The following is a 22,275-nucleotide window of genomic DNA, read 5'->3' on the forward strand; positions in this document are numbered from 1 at the left end:
ACCAGAATCTCACTGTCAGACTTAAGAGAGTTTGCCTGCATGCTTCCATCTTGTACCTGCATAATTATGGGTAGTAGCGTCTGCTAACTGCCTTTGATTTCCACAAACAATTTAGCAAAGAAAATGTTAAGTAATGACGTGATAAATAAGGATAAAAGGATGTTGACTCTGAGTGAACTAGTTTCTGAGCAAAAAAGAAAAAATGTTTGTTGTAAAAAAGATTATTTAGAAGACTTCATCACTTCTTAGTATTAAAAGATAACCAGAAAGGAAACAAAAATTAAATCCAACATCAAGCAATGCAAAAAGATATACAGGTCAGAGCCTGGCATCTCAATTAGATCTTTTGTGTACTAACAACTGTTGCACGTCACATCATATTTTCTGGGTGTCTCTGCAGAGCTTCTGAATGCTTTATTTCTCCCTCTTTCTTTTAAGTCATAGTTTCTGTTTAAAGTGTCAAATAGGTATTACTTCCTAAATTTCACACGACAATAGGGCATACCAAGGATGTAAGTCATGCAGTGGATTCCAGCACTTCCATTCCTGAACTACACCAGCTCTGGGTGTTGTGGTTTCTGACACCAACATAACACAACGAATTGTGGGCTGGTATTCAATGGGTGACCATGTATAATTCCATGTAGAAAGTGTATTTTTTCTAGAATGAATATTGGTAAGGTATATACATGGAAATATTTTACTAAAAATAATCACTTTCTAAGGTTTCAGGAAAAAACCTGTCATAAAAATATCTCAGCCATGGAATTAAAATTAAGGTTCTGTCAACACTTTCATTGTAACTCCTCTTATAAGAGACTTGGAACTTCTGGGGATGAAAACATTCAATTTAGATAAAATAAACAATTCCTTGCAAATTTGAAAGGACCAACTGTAAAATCTTGAAATTAAACAGGAAAACAGTTTTGAAAGCTTCTTTTGTTATTCCCTCTTCATCTTACAATGTACAGATTAATAACATATTAATAAATATAAGGAACATGAAGCTTCAGGTTCTTAAAAAAACCCCAGTAAAATTAAAAGGCTAGAATTCCAACATAAAAACTGAAATAAATCAGGCTCACAGTTAAAGACAGATATGAGAATTAGTAGTGCTTCATCAACAGTAAACATCCTCTCTTCAAAGGATTTATTTCAGGCATCCTTTTAAAGTACTAGTTACAAAAAAAAAAAAAAAGCATTACGTTATTTAAATTACTAAAAATCAGAACTGATGTTTTTAATTCAGTGAAAAAACAAAAAATAAACTCCAAATGAAGTGCTCTGTATATTAAGTTAAAACAAAGTATTTCCTTTAGGACACTATTATCAAATTATACTGATATTTAAAAAATGATATTCTGTTGATCTCTTTGATGTGGTTTTCTAAAAGTTATTTTGGTTTATAAGAATTCTGATTGGATGTTTACAACTTTAAGGCCCCAGATGACAGGAAAACTTGCAAATATGTTAACTGATGCCACAACCATATGGAAAATAAAAGGTTATTTCTACTGACACATACACAGAAATCTACTTTTTGTAGAGATTGCAGTACATAAAAAGGGTGTACTAATGAATTCACATACTCATATTTTCTCTTTAAGGCATAATTTATTTGTTTTCTAATTCCAGTTATGGCCTGACCTGTAAATAAAAAATGTCATGTCCACTTGTTCATATTTATTCCCAGTTTCTTGGAAAACAAGAAAAAAATAATATTTAGTACAAGATTGCTTACAGATGGAAACAGCTTACAGAAGTATCTTTATCAGATTGTGGAGAAGAAATTTTGAACTATATTCTAATTAAAGAACAGATTACATCCCTTTTTCTTGAATTTGGCTTTCTCTGTCTCTTTACATGTTAATAAAATATACTTCCAGAGAGGAAAATGCTGTACAGTTTTTAAACAAAAATCCAGTGTGTCATGATTCCCATAGTGAATCATCACACTCACTTATATCAGTAAGTGTTGCCAATGATTAAACAAGACTTTACTTCTTCCTCTAAATTTGAGGAGTACACAAGAATGTATGATACAAAATGGGCAGCTTTAGTACTGTTCTCAGTGCTGCCTGGCTGGCAACCTGGCTCTGCTGGTAATGAATATCAACACAAAATTACAAAATACATAACATGAGCAATCTCAAGCTAAAGTGAAGAAAAATAATATATTTTTACAAGAACCTTGCATACAAACCTGTAAGATGAAGTTTTTTCATGGTCTAGGACCGCATTAGTTGCTAAAATCCCTTGTGCTGAATCAATTAGAAACGTTGCATTTTCATTACCAGATAAAATTGAGTATTCAGTTTCTCCATTCAGCCCACTGTCAAAGTCAGTTGCAAATACCTGTTTGGAAGCAAAACTGAGACTTAATTCTAAATGGCAGATTGAGATTTCAGGAAGAAAACCCTTATATTACAGTCATCTATTTCTAGCTACTTTCATTTCAACTGCACAGATTTAAGCAAATAATCATATTGGTCGCCAACATCAGTGTCACATGAGGTCACAAAATCTGATAATGAATTGCTATAGGATGCACATGAATTCTCTCCCCGAGTAATTCAGCTACATAAGGTGCTAGAGCTGAATGTAGTAATTTTACACTGCTTATAGTACTATAAGGTTGCTGTTAGAATGCTGTGTCTCTTTAGTGCATAAATATGCAGTTTCTCAGGGGTCTGAGAATGGCCCTTGAAGTATTACTGCTATGGAAACAAAGGATAAAATAATTAAATTATCAGAGCTTCCATGGCTTAGTTAATTACTTTTTCAAATGCGAACCAGAAAATGTAAAAAGGATAGAGGCAAGATATAAAACCAACAGAATAATAAACATTCAATAGCACTGAGCAGGTTTCTCAAAGACTTTTCTGACTCTTTGAAGACCATCTTTGTATTTTTCTGGTTGCTGAATAAACATTATAATGAGTATGAGATGCAAACATTCAGATTGAATAAAAGGAACATAATAGAATGTATTCTGTCATAAAATTTTGACTACACATCTGGGTTGACTGCCTTTTGATCTTTCTCCATTCCTGGACATATGTTTCTCTAAATACAACGTCCATCAGTTTCTAATCACTTTGCCCTGGAGGCATTTGTAGCTTTCCACTTATTTATTCTCTAGGGGAGAAATATCTGTAGTACCTAACATGACCCTCACTGTTACCTGACTTGCAATGCAAGAACATGTACTAAGGGAATTATGTGTTCTTCCAGTCTAACCGATGTCTTCTTTTGCTCTAGCATGGCCAGCTGGAAACACTTTCAGAGAATGGATCCATTCAGAGCAAGAAGTGTTTGCACATTTAAATTGAGACAAGCTGCTCTTCAGGCATCAGATTTTAAATTGAACACTTGGGTTTGACTCTACTAGTTTGATGAGTTGAAAGTATTCTTTTTATTGCTACAGCCCTTTGAGCAGATGCACTAATGCAAGACCCAGCCTATATTGTAACCAGAACAACAGCTTTGAACGGTATTTTTCAACTACTTGAAGCAACAGAAAACAACGAAACGAACAACAACAAAAAAAATTGACAACCCAGCTGCACAACTATTAAGAATATAGAGAATTCTCTTTCAACTTTGAATTGTGGTCTAGGAAAATAAATAAATAAAAGCACTCTTTTAGATACTGAAGCAAAATATTAGCAACACCAAGCAGCTTTTAGGAGATAGTGGTCCAAAACAGACCTAGCAGGATTGTAGTCATTAACAGATCAACCAAACTTCTTTTTAACTACAGCACTGGGTTTGGGAAGACATATTTCCACTTACCTGTATGATATCTTTTTTTGGATTTTGGCCTTCCCATACTGATGCTTTGTAATAGTTTTGCTGAAATTTAGGTACATTGTCATTCACATCTTGTATCAAAACTGTGATTCCACAGAGTGCTGAATTCAAGCTGCTTTCAGCCAAAACCAAAAGATGCATTTTATTCTTAACTTCATAATCAAGAAACTTTGGCTCTTTTACTGTGATTGCACCTGGTTTATTAAAATAAGAAAAAAAATAATAAGATGTGACACCCTTATACAGGACAATATGCACACAAATGCAGTTTTGAAGTCTCCTTCACTGAACACATGACAGAATTCCAGCAAGATCCTCACCATCCTCTACTTAACATCACTCCTCAAGTGTCAGTTACTGTACAAATCTTGGACTGCTAAGTTTTCACTGATCAACCACCACACTGGCAATTTCCTAAAACAAAGTCAAGTTACTTGTAGAGGGATAGTGAGGAAGAAAGTGGCTGTGTGACATGTGCTCCTTCACACGTGACAGAGAGCCAACTATGTCTGGAGGGACTCAGCTCTAATCTGAGATGGCTATTTCTAGCCCTCCATCTGTGAAGGCAAATTGGGCAAGAGCTGCACCAGTTTCCATGTCTGACTGACATACAGGTAAACCCTGACTCCTGATGATGCAGTGAGTGCCTCACACCCAACAGTTACTCTATAAAAATAATCAGTGAAAGTTATTGAGATTACAAACACAATCACACATCTCCACACCAAATATGAAATGTCCTTGGAAATCCATGCTCATTGTTTCCAAAGGTAATATAACAATATACTCAAAATCCTTCATTACAACTAAACAGCAAAAATAGTTAATTGGTATGTTAATTGCATTAGCATTCAAATTCAGTTTTGCATGGATATTTCAGTAGTGACACCACAAGTACCTATACCCCAAACCCATAAGAGCATAAGAACCCATCCACTGTGACTCTCCAAGCTAGTGCTTTTTAGTTTTTATTTAGTTTTAAGATATGAAGCAATAATTGACTGTTTACGGATTTGTCCAGCATTCAATAATTTTGTCTTGAACATTAAGATTTCAAAGCTTTCAGGTGCTCTCTTCAGCACAACACTTAAAAACAATGAGATTCTGTATAAAGAAAAAGCAAGATAGTGGCAGAAGGAATATGCTCAAAATGACAGAGAGTAACTGAAAGACTCTAGTGTAGAGTGGAGCCAATAATCAAGTTTCAGGTACACCACTTAGGAAGAACAAGTGAAAGAATCAGAGTTGTTCATTCTAGAGAGACCACATGAAGAAGAAATAGAGTAACAGTCTTCAACTATGTAAATTATAGGTATCTTGCCTTTGTCTTATATCTTTATTACTAGGTTAAGAAGTAAGTTTAAATTATTTCAGCAAACATTCAGTAAATGTGAATAAAAACTTTCCAATTGCCAAGTACAGACTAATGAGAGGGTCTGCAGAATTGCTGTCACTGAAGGTTCTTAAGAGCACAACAGATAAAATTCTGTTGGATTTCAGCACAACCTTCTATGTCAGAGAACAGACTAGTTCATGTCTTTGGATTACTTCCTACTATATTTTACATGATTCTACAATATAATAAATTCCTCTAGAATGGGAAAAAGTTTTCTCCAAAGTGAGGTTAATTAACATCAGTGCTTGAAATTACAAGAGCAGATCTAAGACAGAAAGGCCATCAACACAGCTCAAAATACTTCTACCATAGAAACAATGGGTAGAGAGTTACTAATGTCAAATTGAATACTGAGGTAAGAACTGTTCCCAAAAAGTCCTGAAAGGCTGCAGCTCAGGTCATGTTTTCTAAGAAAGAGAAGAAAGGTTTCAGAAGAAAGGAAACTGAAGAAACCAAAATGGCTCAAATATGTCAAAAGATTACATGTGACATCCACTGCTATATAAATTCCATCACTATTTGTGAAGAGAGTGCTTATGAGACTTTGAAAAACATCATGTAACCATTCTTCAGCCTGGCTTGATTAAAAAAAAAGGAAAATCCCCTTTCATTAATCTTCCCAGCATTATTTCTGTGAAATAAGGACTAGGAAATCAAGTGTATGTACTTCGAGTGCCCCTCATCTAAACAAGCAAAATACTTTTAACTGCCCATCAGCACTAAACACAGTAGCTTTACAGGAATACCCCATTTGATGCCAGGAGTCATCAGAATAAAAACCTTCAGAGAGAAGGCTCCTTTCCAGGGAGAAAGTAATTTGTTAAGAGTGCAAGCTATTTACACTATTTCTGAGGAAAACTGCTTACACTATCCATGCCACCCTAGAAGACTACAGCTACTCAGAAGGCAGTCTCTTATTGCAGATGTTTAGGAGCTGAGAGGCAAACAGCATAGCTCTCCTATGTGCCTCAGATGAGAGCACATAATGCACATGGGGAATGTGCTGCTCTCCTGTCATCTGAAGTTCCTGACTGAAGGGCAGGTGAAAGCAGACCTGCTGCAAAACACACATACAATCACTACAAAAAAATAAACCAACTTGACTTTCACACTTTTTAAGGTTTGCCTGAAACAAAGAGCATCGAACTCAACAAGGCTCTAATGCTTCCTATGTTAGGAGTGTTTTGAAGAATTATGTTTATTGAGTTTTTGAGTAACTTCATTATAAGAAACAAGATGGAGTCTCAGTTTAGATCAGAAAACAGTAGTTTATCAACGCTCAACATCTGGTGATCAAGAGTTAATCAGAACTGAGGGTTTTAAGCAGCTATACACTGCTGTTCAATTTCTTTCCATATCAAGCTTACAATAGTGCAGGTGCCTCCAAATCCCTGGTTTTACAAACTATTCATTCATTTTAACAGGAAAGTAATACTCGAAGACACCTACCCCTTGTTCTTTTGGTAGGAACTTGCTATATTTTAGATACCACACTCTTTAAGCTACACACAGACACTTGGAAAAAAATTTATAAAAACATACCTGTAATGGGGTGTATGGAGAATATGTTTTCTTTATCACTGAAGATGCTGTATTTTAGGTTTTCTCCTGTAAATGTGCGTTCGTAAGCTTCTATAGTTAGAAGTGATGTACCTATGGGAACAATGAGATATTATCATTGTTTTCACTTTAGAAGGTTTTATGCTATTTTTTTTTAACTGTGATTAATAGCAGATGCACAGTGAAACAGCTATCTCCTAGGTTAGATGCTTATTCATGAACTAAAATACCAAATAGCAAGAACTCCTCCTCCATGACTTTCACTGCATTGCAATGTCATAATCAAGACACTGTTTATCCCTCCTTGCCCAGTAAACTACTCATCTGATCACAACTTCATGACCTGCCTAAATAAAACTATGGATTTTAACTTTTTGTAACTGCAAACCGAAGTCATATATGTTCCTTTTATTCAGGTTATGCTCTCTTTGGACATTTAAATCTCACCTCTTAATTATTTTAATGAAAGTAGTCTTTCTTTTGTGGATTACAGGAACGTATGTTACATTTAAATTATCATAAGCAGTTTATTTTTTCTTAATTTCTCTGATTTCAATTTAGGTTTTTTAATGCTATTTTAAATTTAATAGCCTCAACAATTTTAACTAGCCAGCTTTCAATAGAGTGAAAAGACGAAACTACATGTATAGATGTTTGTCAAAAATCCTGTTTGAAATAGGATTAGAGGGAAAATATGGAACTGAATATATTATCCTGCTCACTATCATCACATTTAACAAAAATGCAGCAAGTTTATAAATAATAATTAGGTTTTCCAAATAATTATTCTTTTCAAGTGAGTTACAAAATTGTTTAGCATATATGGCAATGAATTTTAAGCATTTAATCGTAATTTATTCCAGGAAACGGTGAAGGAGTGAGGTTACTGTGTAACCTGAACTCTTCCAAACAGCATTACAGACAGCTAGCTATTTTATTACATTACAAAGGGCACACTGTTCACACTCAATGTCCTGGGTGTCAAAGGAAAGGACTTTATTGTTAGTGTAAAGATGAGAGGAAACACTGCTCTTACAACTATCTGCTACCTTTTTTCTTTTCATAGAATCATAGAACTATTCAGGTTGGAAAAGGCCCTTGGGATCACCGAGTCCAATCATCATCCCTGCTCTACAAAGTTCTCCCCTAAACCATCTCCACCAACACCACATGCAAACAACCCTTAAACACATCCAGGGATGGTGACTCAACCACCTCCCTGGGCAGCCTATTCCAGTGTCTAACCACTTTTTCTGTGAAGAAATTTTTCCTAATGTCCAATCTAAACGTACCCTGTTACAGCTTGAAGCCATTCCCTCTTGTTCTGTCACTAATTACCTGTGAGAAGAGACCAGCACCAACCTCTCTACAATGTCCTTTCAGGTAGTTGTAGAGACTGATGAGGTCACCCCTCAGCCTCCTCTTCCTCAAACTAAACATTCCCAGCTCCTTCAAGCGTTCTTCATAAGATTTATTCTCTAGGCCCTTCACCAGCTTTGTTGCCCTCCTCTGTACTTGCTCCAGCACCTCAATATCTCTCTTGAATTGAGGTGCCCAAAACTGGACACAACACTCCAGGTGTGGCCTCACCAGTGCTGAGGACAGGGGGACAATCACCTCTTTACTTCTGCTGGTCACACTATTTCTAATACAAGCCAGGATGCCACTGGCTTTCTTGGCCACCTGGGCACACTGCTCGCTCATATTCAGCCGCTTGTCAATTAGAACCCCCAGGTCCTTTTCTGCCAGAGACTTTCCAGCCACACTTCCCCAAGCCTGTAATGTTGCCTAGGGTTGTTGTGGCCCAAGTGCAGGACCCGGCACTTGGCCTTGTTGAAGCCCAGACCATTAACATTAGCCCAATGACCTAATCTATCCAAGTCTCTCTGTAGAGCCCCCCCATCCTCATGCAGATCAATACTCCCACCCAACTTGGTGTCATCTGCAAACTTACTGATAATACATTCTATGTCCTTACCAAGATCACCAATAAAGTTGTTAAAACAGAAATGGTCCCAACACTGAGCCCTGAGGAACACCACTTGTGACTGGCCACCAGCTGGATTTGACTCAATTGACCACCAACCACTCTTTGGGCCCAACCGTCCAGCCAGTGCTTGACCCAACAGGTCTTATGCTCATCCAGGCCATGAACAGCCAGTTTTTTAATGAGAGTTCTATGGGGAACTGTGTCAAATGCTTTTTGGAGGTCCAGATAGACAATACCCACAACCTTTCCCTCAGCCAATAGTCAGGTAATCAGGTCATAGAAGATCAGATTTGTCAGGCAGGACCTGCCTTTCATAAACTCATGTTGACTGCTCCTGATCCCCTGACTGTCCTCTATATGTCTTCTAATAACACTCAAGATGATCTGCTCCATGACCTTCCCTGGTACCAAGGTCAGACTGACAGGTCTATAGTTTCCTGGATCCTCCTTTCTGCCTTTCTTATAGATGGGTGCTACATTTGCTACCCTCCAGTCCACTGGGACCTCCCCAGTTACCCAGGACTTCAGATAAATAATGAAAGGGGCCTGGCAGTCACGTCTGCCAACTCCTTCAGCACCCTAGGATGTAACCCATCCAGTCCCATAGACTTGTGTGCATCTAAGTGGTGTAGCAGGTCTCTGACCACTTCCTCTTTAATTGTGATGACCTCATTCTGCACCCCCTGTCTCCTAGCTCATGTGGCTGTATATCCATGGAACAGCTAGTTCCACTGCTAAAGACTGAGGCAAAGTAGGTACTGAGCACCTCAGCCTTTTTCTCATCCTTTGTTACTAAAGTTTCCTTGGCATCCAATAAAGGATGGAGATTTTCTCTAATCCTCCTTTTGCTGTTAATGAACTTACAGAAACATTTTTTATTATCCCTAACAGCTGTAGCTAGCTTGTGCTTTGGCTCTCCTAATTTTCACCCTGCATAGGTTCACTTCATCTTTATAGACTTCATGAGTGACCTGTCCCCTCTTCCAAAGGTCATAGACCCTCTTTTTGTAGCAATGTTTCTACTTGCATCCCTGTTTTTCAGGGGTTAGCTTCATAAATTGTTGCTTTGGGTACTCAAATTCCAATCTTTCAAATTTCATATTTTTCACAGTTGAAATTGTTTACAACTTCTTTTTTTGCACAGAAATATTTCTTTTGTTTTCAATATATGTCACAGAAAATGACTCTTTCAAAGAGTGAATATTTTACAGTTCATTGCCCCAAAAATATGGACCCTATACAGGTAAATAGTAAAGCACAGTACCCATTCACTGGAGCTCACAATTTCAAGTATAGGCGATTCACCACTTCAAGCAGAGGTCACAACATCTAACACTTAACCTGGAGCTAATTAAGAGAAAGGCAGCTTTCTGGCTGCAAGGCACACTGAAATGGCATGATGAAAATGAGATCAGCACTGAATCTAGTTCAGGACCATAGTAGAAAGCAGTAAGAATGCCTTGAAACACTATGCAATCAACTATGCTCCTTTGTCACCTAATCTCAGTTCCTCCTTGCCAGTATTTCTTGAGACCTCTTAGTTGCTCAGGAAAGAGAAAGCTAACTGAGCACAAAGAGATGACTTAAAGAATAAGAGGCTACATATTTTACAGATATTAGAAAATAAATAGTGGAGTCAACAAGTTTTACTGGTGAATCTGTGTCCAAGTGCTATGAAAACAACCACTCCCATGAAAGCTTTGTCAATAATTAAAATTTCTTACCCTCTGGAGACCACAGTGACTTGATAATTTATTGACTGGCTTCTAAGTGTCTGTTGTAATGTGGTTTATAATATTAAAAGACATTAAATATTTAATATTAAACAAAGTGGAGAAGGATGGGGTTTTCTGAAGGTCATAAAACTTGGAGATCAAATACTAAAGAAAATCTGACCACAAGGACTAATTCCTGAGGCACTCACCCAATTGACAAGTATAGACTAAATTACAACTAAGGACCCTTGGCTTTGGCTTTCATTGTTTATACTATTCAGATTTTTGGATTATTTTAAAAATAAACTTAGAGTTTTACCTCTCCATTAGTAAAGGCAGAAATAAAATTAGGAGGAAAAGCCACATTTATTAATACCAGTTCTACAAATAATCAGTATGTAATGTAAGTCTCCCCTGGACTGAATACACTGGTACCATTCATACCTGTAGGGGTCCTAGGATGACATATATCCTGTAAGCTAGCTTCTATAAGAATTTTAATTATAAACATGCCTTTTTTTTGTTCCCACTGAAATGTAAAATATTTTATATGTACGTACAGTTAGATAAATAAGAAAATGCTACACAGCCAAAACAGTATTAGTATTTGGTAAAATTTCTGATACTCTTATAAGAATTTGATCTTCCTAGCAAATAGACTTTATTAAACATACAAACTATAATTTTGGGATGAAATCCTCCTGTTTACCCTGAAGCTTTGCTAAATTTCATTTAATCAAAATGACTTAAACTGAATCTTATTTCTATTTTCTATAGATTGAATGGGAGAACAATCTGAGTACGACATTCTGTCCCCTCAGTTCCTTGGAGCATTTCCATAATTTCAGGCTGGATCATCTAGCCTGACATACAAATCCATCTACACTTAAAAAATAAATAAATAAATTAATAGCTTTATGGCAATAGCTAAGCTAATCCAATCCTAATTTTTTTCTTTCTTTAAGCAGACACTTCTTTTCTAAGCAAACCTATCTTCACTCTACTTTTTCTTAACTAAAAAGAAATGTTAATGCAGGATTAATGCAAGTTAATCCTATCCTTCCTGAAAAGACTTGAAACCACAGGGCCTTGACCTTGCTCCCCTGGGAAGCTCAAAAAACAGGTTCTTATGACGCTTTCGGAAAATACAAGCCTGTTGTAGCAAGGGAGAGACTAAACTGAGAGCCCAGGGCACACCCCTGGAAACACCCTGAGCTCTTCACTTTATGGGCATCTAAGATGGAGTGCCCCATCCATCAACACTATTTACTCTCAACAGGCAGATCAAGACAGAGAACAAGAACTTTGCACACATTCCCATGATATCTGAACTGTACCTTCTGGAAGCAGCAATTCCCCCAGGGATGACTCCTTTGCAAAGTGACACACTAATTACTGTAGAGTGCAGACTCTAGCAAAACAGGGCTTGGAAGCCTTGGAGTATCTGTGACTCAAAAATCACAGAAAAAAAAATATCAATTTTAGGATGCCCAAAACTACTTTTAAATCTTGGTCAAATTCAGGGAATAAAAGGGCTTTTTAACGGTCAGGACAAATATATTTAGGGATTTTATTATTATTTTGCATACATAATAGAAACCATAAAGCACTGGTTTCAAAAAACTAGAAAAAGCTCTTCTATCCCATGGGTTCAGTACTCAGAGTGTTCAGTATGGAGGGAGAGAAAGGGAAATACTTCTCTGCCTGAGAAGACCTGGATGTACAGCTTTCATATTTCTGGAGTGTGTTTTAACTACCAGCCTACTACACGCTTCACTCCACACTCTTTCCTGTTGTAATCCTTCCACTTTTTCCAAATTCTCACACATTTTTTGACAGAGTGAAGGATGCTCTAGCCTAGTGGTTTGGTCACTGATCATAGCTTTTTAGAAACAGTCTGAAAAAAAAATAGTAATTTAATTTATGGTTTAAAAAAAAAAGGTAACTGAATTTAAAAAAGTTTTTTCACCTTATTGTGCATTTTTGATCTGTTAATTGAAACATGAGTAATACTCACAGCATAATCTTTATCTTAAAATACACCACTGAAAATTTGGCTTGTAGTTTCAAATATGCACAGCAGAAGGAATGGCTGAGTAAACACAGCAGTACAACAGCCACCTTCACCCTTAGTTCTCTATTCTGTTTGCAATTATCAAAGAATATTAATTGGTTTTCCAAAATTATTAACACATTTCTTTTTTACTGATTCCTAATCAAATACATAGGCTGTTTCTCACAATACCCTTAGGCTGTAAAGGAATATTGCTTTCATTTTACTGAGGGAAATTTGAACTATAAAGAGGATAAATGGCTTGTTCAAGGTGAACTTCATGAGGCAGTGTTAGAATCAAGACTATAGCTCATGTCAGATTTCTAAATGCATCTGGTCAGTTGTACATGAGGATTTGTGGGCAGAAAAATGTGGAAGGCTTCCTCCTCCAAAGGAGGGCCATCCTTTCTGGCCCTCATTAGGATGAACCCACTTACTGAAGCAGGAAAAGGTACATACCATATCTAACTGGCAGAAAGCATAACTACTAACATTCTCTGAATTATAAAAAGTAGAGCAGCAATTCTCATCACTATACTGAACAAAAATAAATCCATCTGTAAGCACCACATGATTTAAGCTGTTTGTCTATAGGTAGCATTCACTAGCACAGGCTCTACATCGATGCTCTGCAGAAGCCTGCCTGAGTGACAATGTACTACAGCCTCTGAATTTCTCTCCACCTCAACTCTCTCCCACCCTACACACCATTCTTCTTCTGGAAAGCCCAAATTTTAGTAAGGTCTTACAGTATCTCTGCAAGCTATTAACAGTTTGTGAAGAGTTTGGCAAAATCAAGAAATGTCACGTATGCACTGGCATGCACCACTCATCTCATCTGAACTCACATGCATCGACAAGTGAAACGATGAGTAAATGCTGCCCACCCATCATTAAAATAATTTTACAAAACAAGTGAACCCACTGATGCTCAGGGCTTCCCAGTCTGAGGGATGGCAACACACCCCCTTTCTATTTAACATGAACAACACTTGTACATAAACAGAAAACTCCAGAGCCAGACAATGCCTCCAACTAAGAGAGCATGCTTCTGTGTCAAGCTGGTGCACTGGAAAAGGGCAGATGTGTATTTACTTCATCCAAATGAACTCTTCCCTGCTGCTGCACAGGAAAAAAAGTTTTACTTTAAAATTAATGAAAAATACCATTCCAAAAGGAGAGTAGACCAACAACCACAAGATGACAGACTGGGATTTGATACCCACCTGCTGCACTGTTCTCCGGCACGCTTGCTTCATATAGGTTATGGCTGAACAAAATCTCCTCCTCTTGTTCCTCGGTAAAGATAATGACCATAGCTGTGGCTGTTTGAGGTGGGATACCTTGATCTGAAGCTGTCACTAGCAGCTGGGTACTGAAGTCCTTGGAAGCCAAAGGCTCCTGAAGAATGATGTCACCTGTCTTTACATCAATCTGAAATACAGCTTCAGCTTTCATCAAACTAAAAACAACCGCTCCATTTGGCCCCAGATCCACATCCTCTGCTCTCACAGTGGCTATTATCTCATTCACAGAGGTTTCAGCATGCACAAAGGCTCTGATAGGATTCTGCAAAAAAAGGGGATTGTTGTCATTGACATCATCAACATGCACTACAACATTGACAGTGGTGCTTCTTGGCAAATAGGTGCTGCAGTCACTTGCCACAGCCCTAAAAATATATTGGGATTTGGTCTCCCGGTCCAATGTCTTTGTAGTAACTATAGACCCTGTTACACTGTTGATAGCAAATGCTCCAAAGGTGTCATCAATGAGTGAGTATGTAACTTCACCATTCAGACCATCATCTTCGTCAGAAGCAAAGAGGTCCAGGATGACTGAGCCTTCCTCTAGGTCTTCTCTCACAGAAATTTGATAGTGGGTCTCTGCAAACAACGGGCGGTGGTCATTTTCATCCAAGACTGTTAGATAGAGCCGTGCAGTGGAGCTTCTTGAGGGGCTGCCTAGGTCACGGCACTCAATTACAAGAGTGAAATTGCTGATGTCTTCTCTGTCTAAGCTACGAGTGACCAGTAGCTTTCCTGAAGTGTTATTTAGTGTGAAGTATTCTCCAACATTTCCACCTTTCAAACACACAGAAAACAAAATAATCACAAACAATTGCTTTTGAAAACAGGATCCCTTGTGAGTACTGCTGTGTTAATTGCATCAACATGATCCAATTGTTCAAACAGCTGGTGCGCGCTCATGTGCCTTTTGCATATTTTATTCCTGAGATGAATTAAAACCTGCATTTCATTTAAATCAGTGGGTGGCAACAACAGTAAATACAGGATGTCATACCAATTTACAGAGTGCCTATTTTGCCAGATGCATGTCTTTTTTCCTGAAGCAGCACACCTTATAAAATCTCCTGCAACTGTGCGGCTGCATAAAGTGACCTCTTCCCAACCTTAGTTACAAATTCCAGAAACCTATAAAGCATTGCTGACAACTGTAATTACTTGCTCCCTGTCTCTTCTACAAACTTGTCTCTTGGAAGTGAATAGCTGTGCAAGGTCTTGATTTGGGGATTGTGGGGAGGCAGGGGTAAATATGAAGCAGTTGAAAGAAAAGTCAGTGTTTTTAGTAACAGTGAATAGCCTAAATGCTTTGTAACATGTAGAGAGACCAAAGGTAATTAAATTAAAGATCATTTAAAAATCATTAAATAAAACCCAAGAAAACCTAAAGGAATTTGCAACTGCTTCATCAAAGCAAAATCTGTTTGCTGTTACCACAGTAGTTATGTGCCTATGTTTGAGCTACTGCTGAGAGCCACAAACCAAAGCAAGCACAGCAAACTTGTATTTGTGTAAAGATATTACAGGAGGCTTTGAACAGCTGTGGAGCTTACATTGGCATAGTGGACCTGGGGAGAGTTTGGCAATATGAAAACCAAGTAAGACATTAATTGCTGAGTGAAAGAAGCTCTCATGAAAGAAAATTAAAGGAATAAAATAAATAACATTAGATTAATTCTAGTCCTGACTTGCAAGAGTATGTTTACATTCAGAACTTCCACATCTATAACATAAAGGACAAAATTATACCTTTGTGATTAATGACTCCTTCCAGCATTTGGTAGTTTTTTGTTTCTCTTTTCTGTACTATTTCAAATCCAGAAAGCAGTATGAAAGTATGTCTGGAAAGCGCTTATTAATGCTGACAAAGGGGTGAAAGATGTGGGTTTTTTCTATTTTCTCCCATGAAAACAACATGTGGAGAAGACAGGAGCTATGGAGGCTTGGTAAAATCAATACTAGTCTAAAACTTGGATACTGCTGTTTATGTACTTCCTGATTTATACAAAGAAAAATGGAGTTTAACTTACTAATTATTTTGTATCTCAGAGCTCCATTATTGCCAGCATCCATATCCACAGCCTGGATAATGTAAACAACAGATGGCTGTTGGTTCTCTGGAATACAGATCTCAAACATGGGAAGAAGAAACATGGGAGAATGATCATTTTCATCCAGCACTTTACAGGTAACTGTCACCATGCTTGACCGTGATGGGGTTCCACTATCTCGAACCACAACTAAGAATAATAAAAAGAAAGCAAATTTTATACAACAGTTGCAGGTGCAACAATGGATAATAATATCAGAACAGTTATTTATGCAATGCAAAACCAGGACAAAAAAAGCACATGTTCTGTTCCTGAAAACCCTACTACTTCCATCTAACTCAAATGGCATAAAAACAGGTAGTACTGATAGCAACACAACTCCCATTCTTACATCACATTTTACAGGCACCCATAGCTATTTCACAGTTACCTTTAATAATGAAAACCTCCTGGGTTTCCCTGTCCAGTGATGCAGTTGTTACAACTTCTCCACTGTCTGAGTTCATCCTGAATTTCTCATAACCGGTTCCTGGTAAGATTTCATACCGAAGCAAGGAATTCAGTCCTTAAAAGCAGAATGGAATTCTTAGCAAAACACAGCCACTCTCCTCACATTCAGGTCTACAGAAACATCTCTTTCTTCTCCCCCCTACGCCAGGAAATGGGTTATGGATTAATTTATTTTTTAATAGAGTCAGTAACTGCATCTTTATTAGCACAGAAGATCCACATTTAAAATTTAGACCTGAGATACTGGCATACCAACTTGATTCAAAAAAGCAGTAACTTGGACTGTGGAATCCATACATTTTTCTTCTGCCCTCCCTGAGGTAGGTAATTTATTTCTCAACAGGATGTAAGGCAGAGTACTGGGCTGCCCTGGGACCTCTGATTCTCCATATAACTTCACTTGGAGACAATGCAGTATAACACTGAATAGTAAGTATAAGCATTCACAGAAAACATCTGCTTCTTGGCATGCCCACCAATTTTAAGTATTAGTAATACAGAGCAGGCAGCTGCCTAAGTCCCATCAGGACTCATAGCATAGCCATCTCCTAGTTGGCTTCAACAGAAAAGCCAATTTGGTGGACCTTTCCACAGCACATGTCAGGCCTTTTAGACAGCTCCCACTTCTCGTCCATCTCTGAAATAATACCGCTTGGCTTTATAAAGTCAGGCAGGATTTCCAGAAGGGAAAGTTAAAGATTTTCCTTCCCTCAAAGTTTTTCCGAATGCCAATTCAACTCAGCTCCTAATTAGACATACCATTTGTACATAGCACAGGGATATTAGTCTTCCTTTCCTTCTCTAGGAAATAGTAGGATAAAACTGTACAGGCCTTTAAAAACCTTTATTCCAAAATTGCCCACCAGAATTGAGCAAGAAATGTGACTCCACATTCTTACCTATTATGGTAATAAAATAATTTCTTTTGTATTTCTTATAGTTTCAACACCCTCTTGAGGAAATTATAATGTCATCTCCATCACACTCATGAGTTTAATCCCACATTATGCTTGAAGGGATTGTACTAGTGTGCTCTATTTTTTTGGAGGGGGAGAGGTGTGCAAATTTTTGTAAGTTTTATTCAATAATTTCATTTTTTTTCAACCAACAATTACTTTTAGTAGTATAGGATAGTTAGTGCACTGGAAAGCTACAGCTCTCCTAGTCATACTAAAACTGAGCTCGGCTGTTCAGAATTAAACACTGCCTGCCTGTTCTCATCTTCCGCAGTAGCAAACCAGATAATCTGCACTGGAGTTGATGGAGAAACACCAGTGTGAGAGAATAAACAGAGCCTACAGTTTTTAGTAACCATTACTTCCTTTGGTTACCTTTGAATAGCTTTGCTAAATAGTTGACAATGCTACTGGAATCTGATTGAGAAAATTACTACTATAAATGCACCTAAACTAAGTCAAAGTAGGGACTCATACAATACACAGCAGAAGGAAAATGAGTTACAGCAATCCTTCCAGCTTCCCAGAAGAAAGAAGAAAACTTACAGCAGTTAACAGAATGTCCTGCAAATTGAAGGTTACCAATATATCCTATCTGATCATCTTTGATGTTGTTTAACTACATTTTAAAAGATAATAGTACCTCTGTCTGCATTTATTTATCCTTAATAACTAGATTGGAAAAAAGACCCCTGACACTACAGGGCTGACATTCACTCTTAGCTCTTGGTGTCCTGCAACCAAACTGCTTCAACCCAATGCCTTCACTGGCAGATTTCACAATGGACATAAGTCACAGACAGTGCTGAAAAAACATACAGGTGCTATCCAAATTGTCTGTTTAGACACCGTTGACATCAAAACTTCTAACCCTTAAAGTACACTGTAACACCTTAATCACATTTCTTTCCCAAGTACTTACTGTCTCCTTTCTCATATCCAGCTCTGAGGAACATACACCTAGCAGTAGGAGAACGGTGCACACCCTGCTCAAGAGACAAGCGTGATGACTCTGTCTATGCACATAGCATGGCACACCAGCTGACATGGTTGTACTTGATCCAACTGGCTGGTTAATTATTCAGTAGTGCTACTCACACTTTGGGGGCTGAAATTACAAACTGAAATGAGATACAAACTATTCCTCCTGCACATTACGAGCTGGAAGAGAACGCAAGCCCTTTCCTTGGCATGGGTGAGTGGCAGGGATCCCTTTTTCCTGCTGGCCAAATGGCAGGGGGGCTGCAGGGTGCCTGAGCTGCTGCCAAGGAAAAGCTTTGATCCCTGCAGCACAAGCAGCCCCTGCTCTCCCAGGGTGCTACCACGTCGGGTGCAGCAATGACATTGTACTATGAATATATCTACTGTCAACACTGGTAAAGAAGGGATGGGAACAAATATCGTTCCCTGCCCCAAACCTAGGCTCAAGTCTCATCTTTATAATAGTAGTGTTATTAAGATCATGGTAAGCCATTAATACAACCAAGGCAAAATGAAGGGCAGTAAGCCCTGTCTCATAATTTTATGTCAGCAGTTCATGTGAACCTTCTGAGATTTTTCTCCTAAGGCTCTAGACATAACTATTGACACCCAGAGGTATACTTGCTTTCTCATGGATTTTTTTTCCCAGCATGTATTTGTATTACACATCTTTACACTTGTATTTACTTGTGTTGTGCTGTTAGATGTCAGCCTTGGGGTGGGTGGAGAGCTCCCACAGTGTAAGAGGACTTAAGGAAATTGAGGCACCACAGAGTTTCAGTAAGTGCAGCTCTGGTTATGTGCAGGAGAGAGTCGTCTGAACAAGAAGTTTCATGGATATCCACATGAAAGAAAATCATTACAAGCAAAAAATCTTAGTACTGATTTAAAAAAATACAACCCATAAAACCTTTTGAACTGGAAGCAGTCTTGAAGCTTGAGTAAAATACAAATAAGGTGACAGTTGCTTGCTTTCCTTCTTCTCTTTGCAGGGAATGAAGTAGAAAGACAAAACAAAAACTGGTGATGGCTGCAATTGTCAGTAAAAATTATTCCTCCCTGTGGTCAGTAAGGGAATATAGGAAGTGAAAAAGTATATAACTTCTGTGATAGGAGGATAGTCTTCCACTAAGATGATGGAAATGTTACTGGAATGTGAACCGCCACTTAAAGAAAAAAATAATGTTAAGAATGTGATGTAAAAAATAAACACCATGAGGGACTTTGTCTTATTTAAAAAATTCTGTTTCAAAAATGTAAAAAAAGTGAGTAGCATTATATATTTATACTACTCCTGTAGAAACCCTATTTTTTTACATTATGAGCATGACTTTAGTGTTTGTTTGGAACAACGCTGTAAACATGCATGTGACATGGGGCCAAATCATCCAAATGTCAGAAAAAGACCCAACAGAAGGACTGCTGTTACTGGAAAATGTTCTTTATTAAAAAAAAAAGCAGGAAGAAACCATCAGCCACAACAGTTGTTCCAGTCCAAAGTGTCTGCACTGTGCCACCCAGTACACTGGGATTGCCCTTCCTCTCTACTCTGCCAAGCCACTCATGCTCTCTCCTCCTAATGGTTCCCAAAATTTACCTTCTGCTGTATTTCCCACAAGAGGTGCAATAAACACAAGGGATAGAGAAAGGAGGGAGAGGAATTTAAGCAAATTCCCACTTATTTTCTCTATTATCTTGCAAGTTTTGCTTCAAATACTGCCTTTTTTTTTTTTTTTAAATAGTATGATACACAAAATAGAAAAGATACTTAGAAGGGCGAGGTACAGAGGTAGACTGTAACGTTACTCAGCTTTCACAGACAGGGCTACCCACCCATTTCTATTTTCTAAATACTTTACATACTTGTGGGGAAAGTTTCCTCTATATAGCACCTCTATTGAGGTCACATCAACCTTTTGTTATCAGTATGTGCTCTACATTAAAATGACAAATCTTACTGAATACACAAAATATTTTTGGTAACAAGAACTAGTGTTATTTCTGTTTTTTAGGATAGCCCAACCTTAAACAATTCTAAAGATGTGCAGAAACTGAACCCACAATAAAAAGAAAATCCTTAGAGTTCAGACAGCCTTTGGGCCAATTGCAGCAGCATTGTAAAAATTAATTCTCTTTCCAGACTTTATCTTTACTGCAGACTCTACACAACTGCTTCATGTTACACCGACTGTATGTGCTCTGCATGGTATTACTTAAAATAAGATTCTCTCCAGCACACAGACTACCTGTAATGTCATAGGCACGTTAAGTGTTTCAAAGAGCTGGTAGTTGAAGAAATGGAGGGAAATTTTTGTTGCTTAGCAAGGACTCTCTCATGTTTAGTCCTGTCCTGTGATTCAAGGAGCATATGAACCAGCCCTTCGTACTCAGGTAGTCTGCGTTTGAAAAGCAATGTATTAACACTCTTAAGTATAGAAAATCCTATTTGAAATCCAGAGCCGCTTCCACCATATCGCTTCACATCTCAACTAGGTGAAAAATCTTAGATGACAGTGCCCCTCTCTGGTCAGAAAATATTAGTGCATATTTGCCGGTTCTGTTACAAAACCAGGACCCTTACCCAGTTTTCTGCTTTAAAACTATTCAAAATGCACTGATTGAGAGCAACAAAAAGTTCAAATATTAACTTTAACTGAGTTGAACAGTTTGCTGATTTGTAACCAGAGCACACTGGCTACCTTCACATGGCAGCAACAGTACCCTGAGTTGCTCTGCCTCATGCAAGCACACACTTCACATTTAATATACTACTAGTCAGAGCAGAAGCTACCCCAGCGTGTAAGTCAGAATACTTCCAAGCCCTGAATAAAGGTTGATGGTCGGACTAAAAAGGTATGTTTTGAAACTCAAAACTCTTACGTTACCTTGGAAAAAGTACAAGGTCTATACACACAAGCACAGCAGGCAGCAAGATTTGATTTGTTTGCTACAGAAACAATGAAACCAACAGCAAAATGACAGAATTTACCTGCATCTCTGTCCACAGCTTCCATCTTTATGACAAACTCCCCTGGATCTTGGTTTTCACGAACCGCAGTCTCATGAAGTTGCTTCAGAAATATTGGGGTCTCATCATTCACATCAAGAACAATGATGGTTAGAACCTGTGTAGCAGAGAGGGCTGGGCTGCCTTCATCAAGAGCCATCACTGTCAAACTGTAGTGCTCCTGAATCTCACGGTCCAGAAGCTGGGCTGTAGTCAGATGTCCTGTTATAAAGAAAGAAGGTATTAAAGAGGCATTCTGGTCGAGGTTAGGATTGCAGTTGTTCTAGCACTCACAGCTTCAATGTAGCATCACCACACACGCTGTGCCACTACTGCAAGGCTTCCAGACTTTGGAGTCCAAGGTAACCTGTGATTCCCTTTTGAGTGCTAGCTGGCCCAGAAATACTAGTTTTGACATTAGGGAAAACGGGTACTTGTAAAATATTCCAGTCAAGTCCAGAGATTGCTTTTTATTTAACTTTGGGCTTAACTTCTATACTTTAACTTTTTTAAAAAGTAAAATTAAATTTTATATTTGTCTTCTTTTGCACAGAAGTTATGCAATTAGGAGCTCTGCAAATCAGCGTCAGCTGTATCATATAGTGGATTAAAAATCAGAATAAGAGCCAGAAAACATTGCAACTATCAGAGTGAGATTTACACTTGTGTGCAGATAGTATAATAGTTACAGCACTTATTCAGGAACCAGACAATTTCAGTGTGTCAAGAATAAAAATCATCAGCACTTCAAGCCTTCAAAATGTTCCACCCACAATTTAATGCACATTCCTTGATCTTGACTTTGCCTTTCCTTGTGGGTACATATAGCAACACATGTGTGCACATGCTGTAGGAATGCATCATGCAAAAATCAGAATGAAGTATTTCACTGCATGCACCTTCTTCCCACATTCCTTAATGCGCTACTGGAAGGTACTC

The 22,275-nt window shown here is 38.0% G+C and overlaps 1 protein-coding gene across 1 annotated transcript in view; it reads right to left on the minus strand.

Moving 5' to 3' along the window:
* DCHS2 (dachsous cadherin-related 2) overlaps positions 1 to 22,275 on the minus strand; it is a 114,937-nt gene that overhangs the window by 11,028 nt on the left and 81,634 nt on the right. The window contains exons 10-16 of the mRNA XM_051618287.1: positions 21,319 to 21,558; positions 16,313 to 16,447; positions 15,862 to 16,071; positions 13,754 to 14,611; positions 6,752 to 6,862; positions 3,796 to 4,007; positions 2,204 to 2,355 (exon numbers count right to left, since the gene is read on the minus strand). Coding sequence (XP_051474247.1) covers positions 2,204 to 2,355; positions 3,796 to 4,007; positions 6,752 to 6,862; positions 13,754 to 14,611; positions 15,862 to 16,071; positions 16,313 to 16,447; positions 21,319 to 21,558 — 1,918 coding nt within the window. The remainder of the gene's footprint in view (positions 1 to 2,203; positions 2,356 to 3,795; positions 4,008 to 6,751; positions 6,863 to 13,753; positions 14,612 to 15,861; positions 16,072 to 16,312; positions 16,448 to 21,318; positions 21,559 to 22,275) is intronic.

This window comes from Apus apus, chromosome 4 (assembly GCF_020740795.1).
Source record: "Apus apus isolate bApuApu2 chromosome 4, bApuApu2.pri.cur, whole genome shotgun sequence".
In the NCBI taxonomy this organism is placed as follows: domain Eukaryota; kingdom Metazoa; phylum Chordata; class Aves; order Apodiformes; family Apodidae; genus Apus; species Apus apus.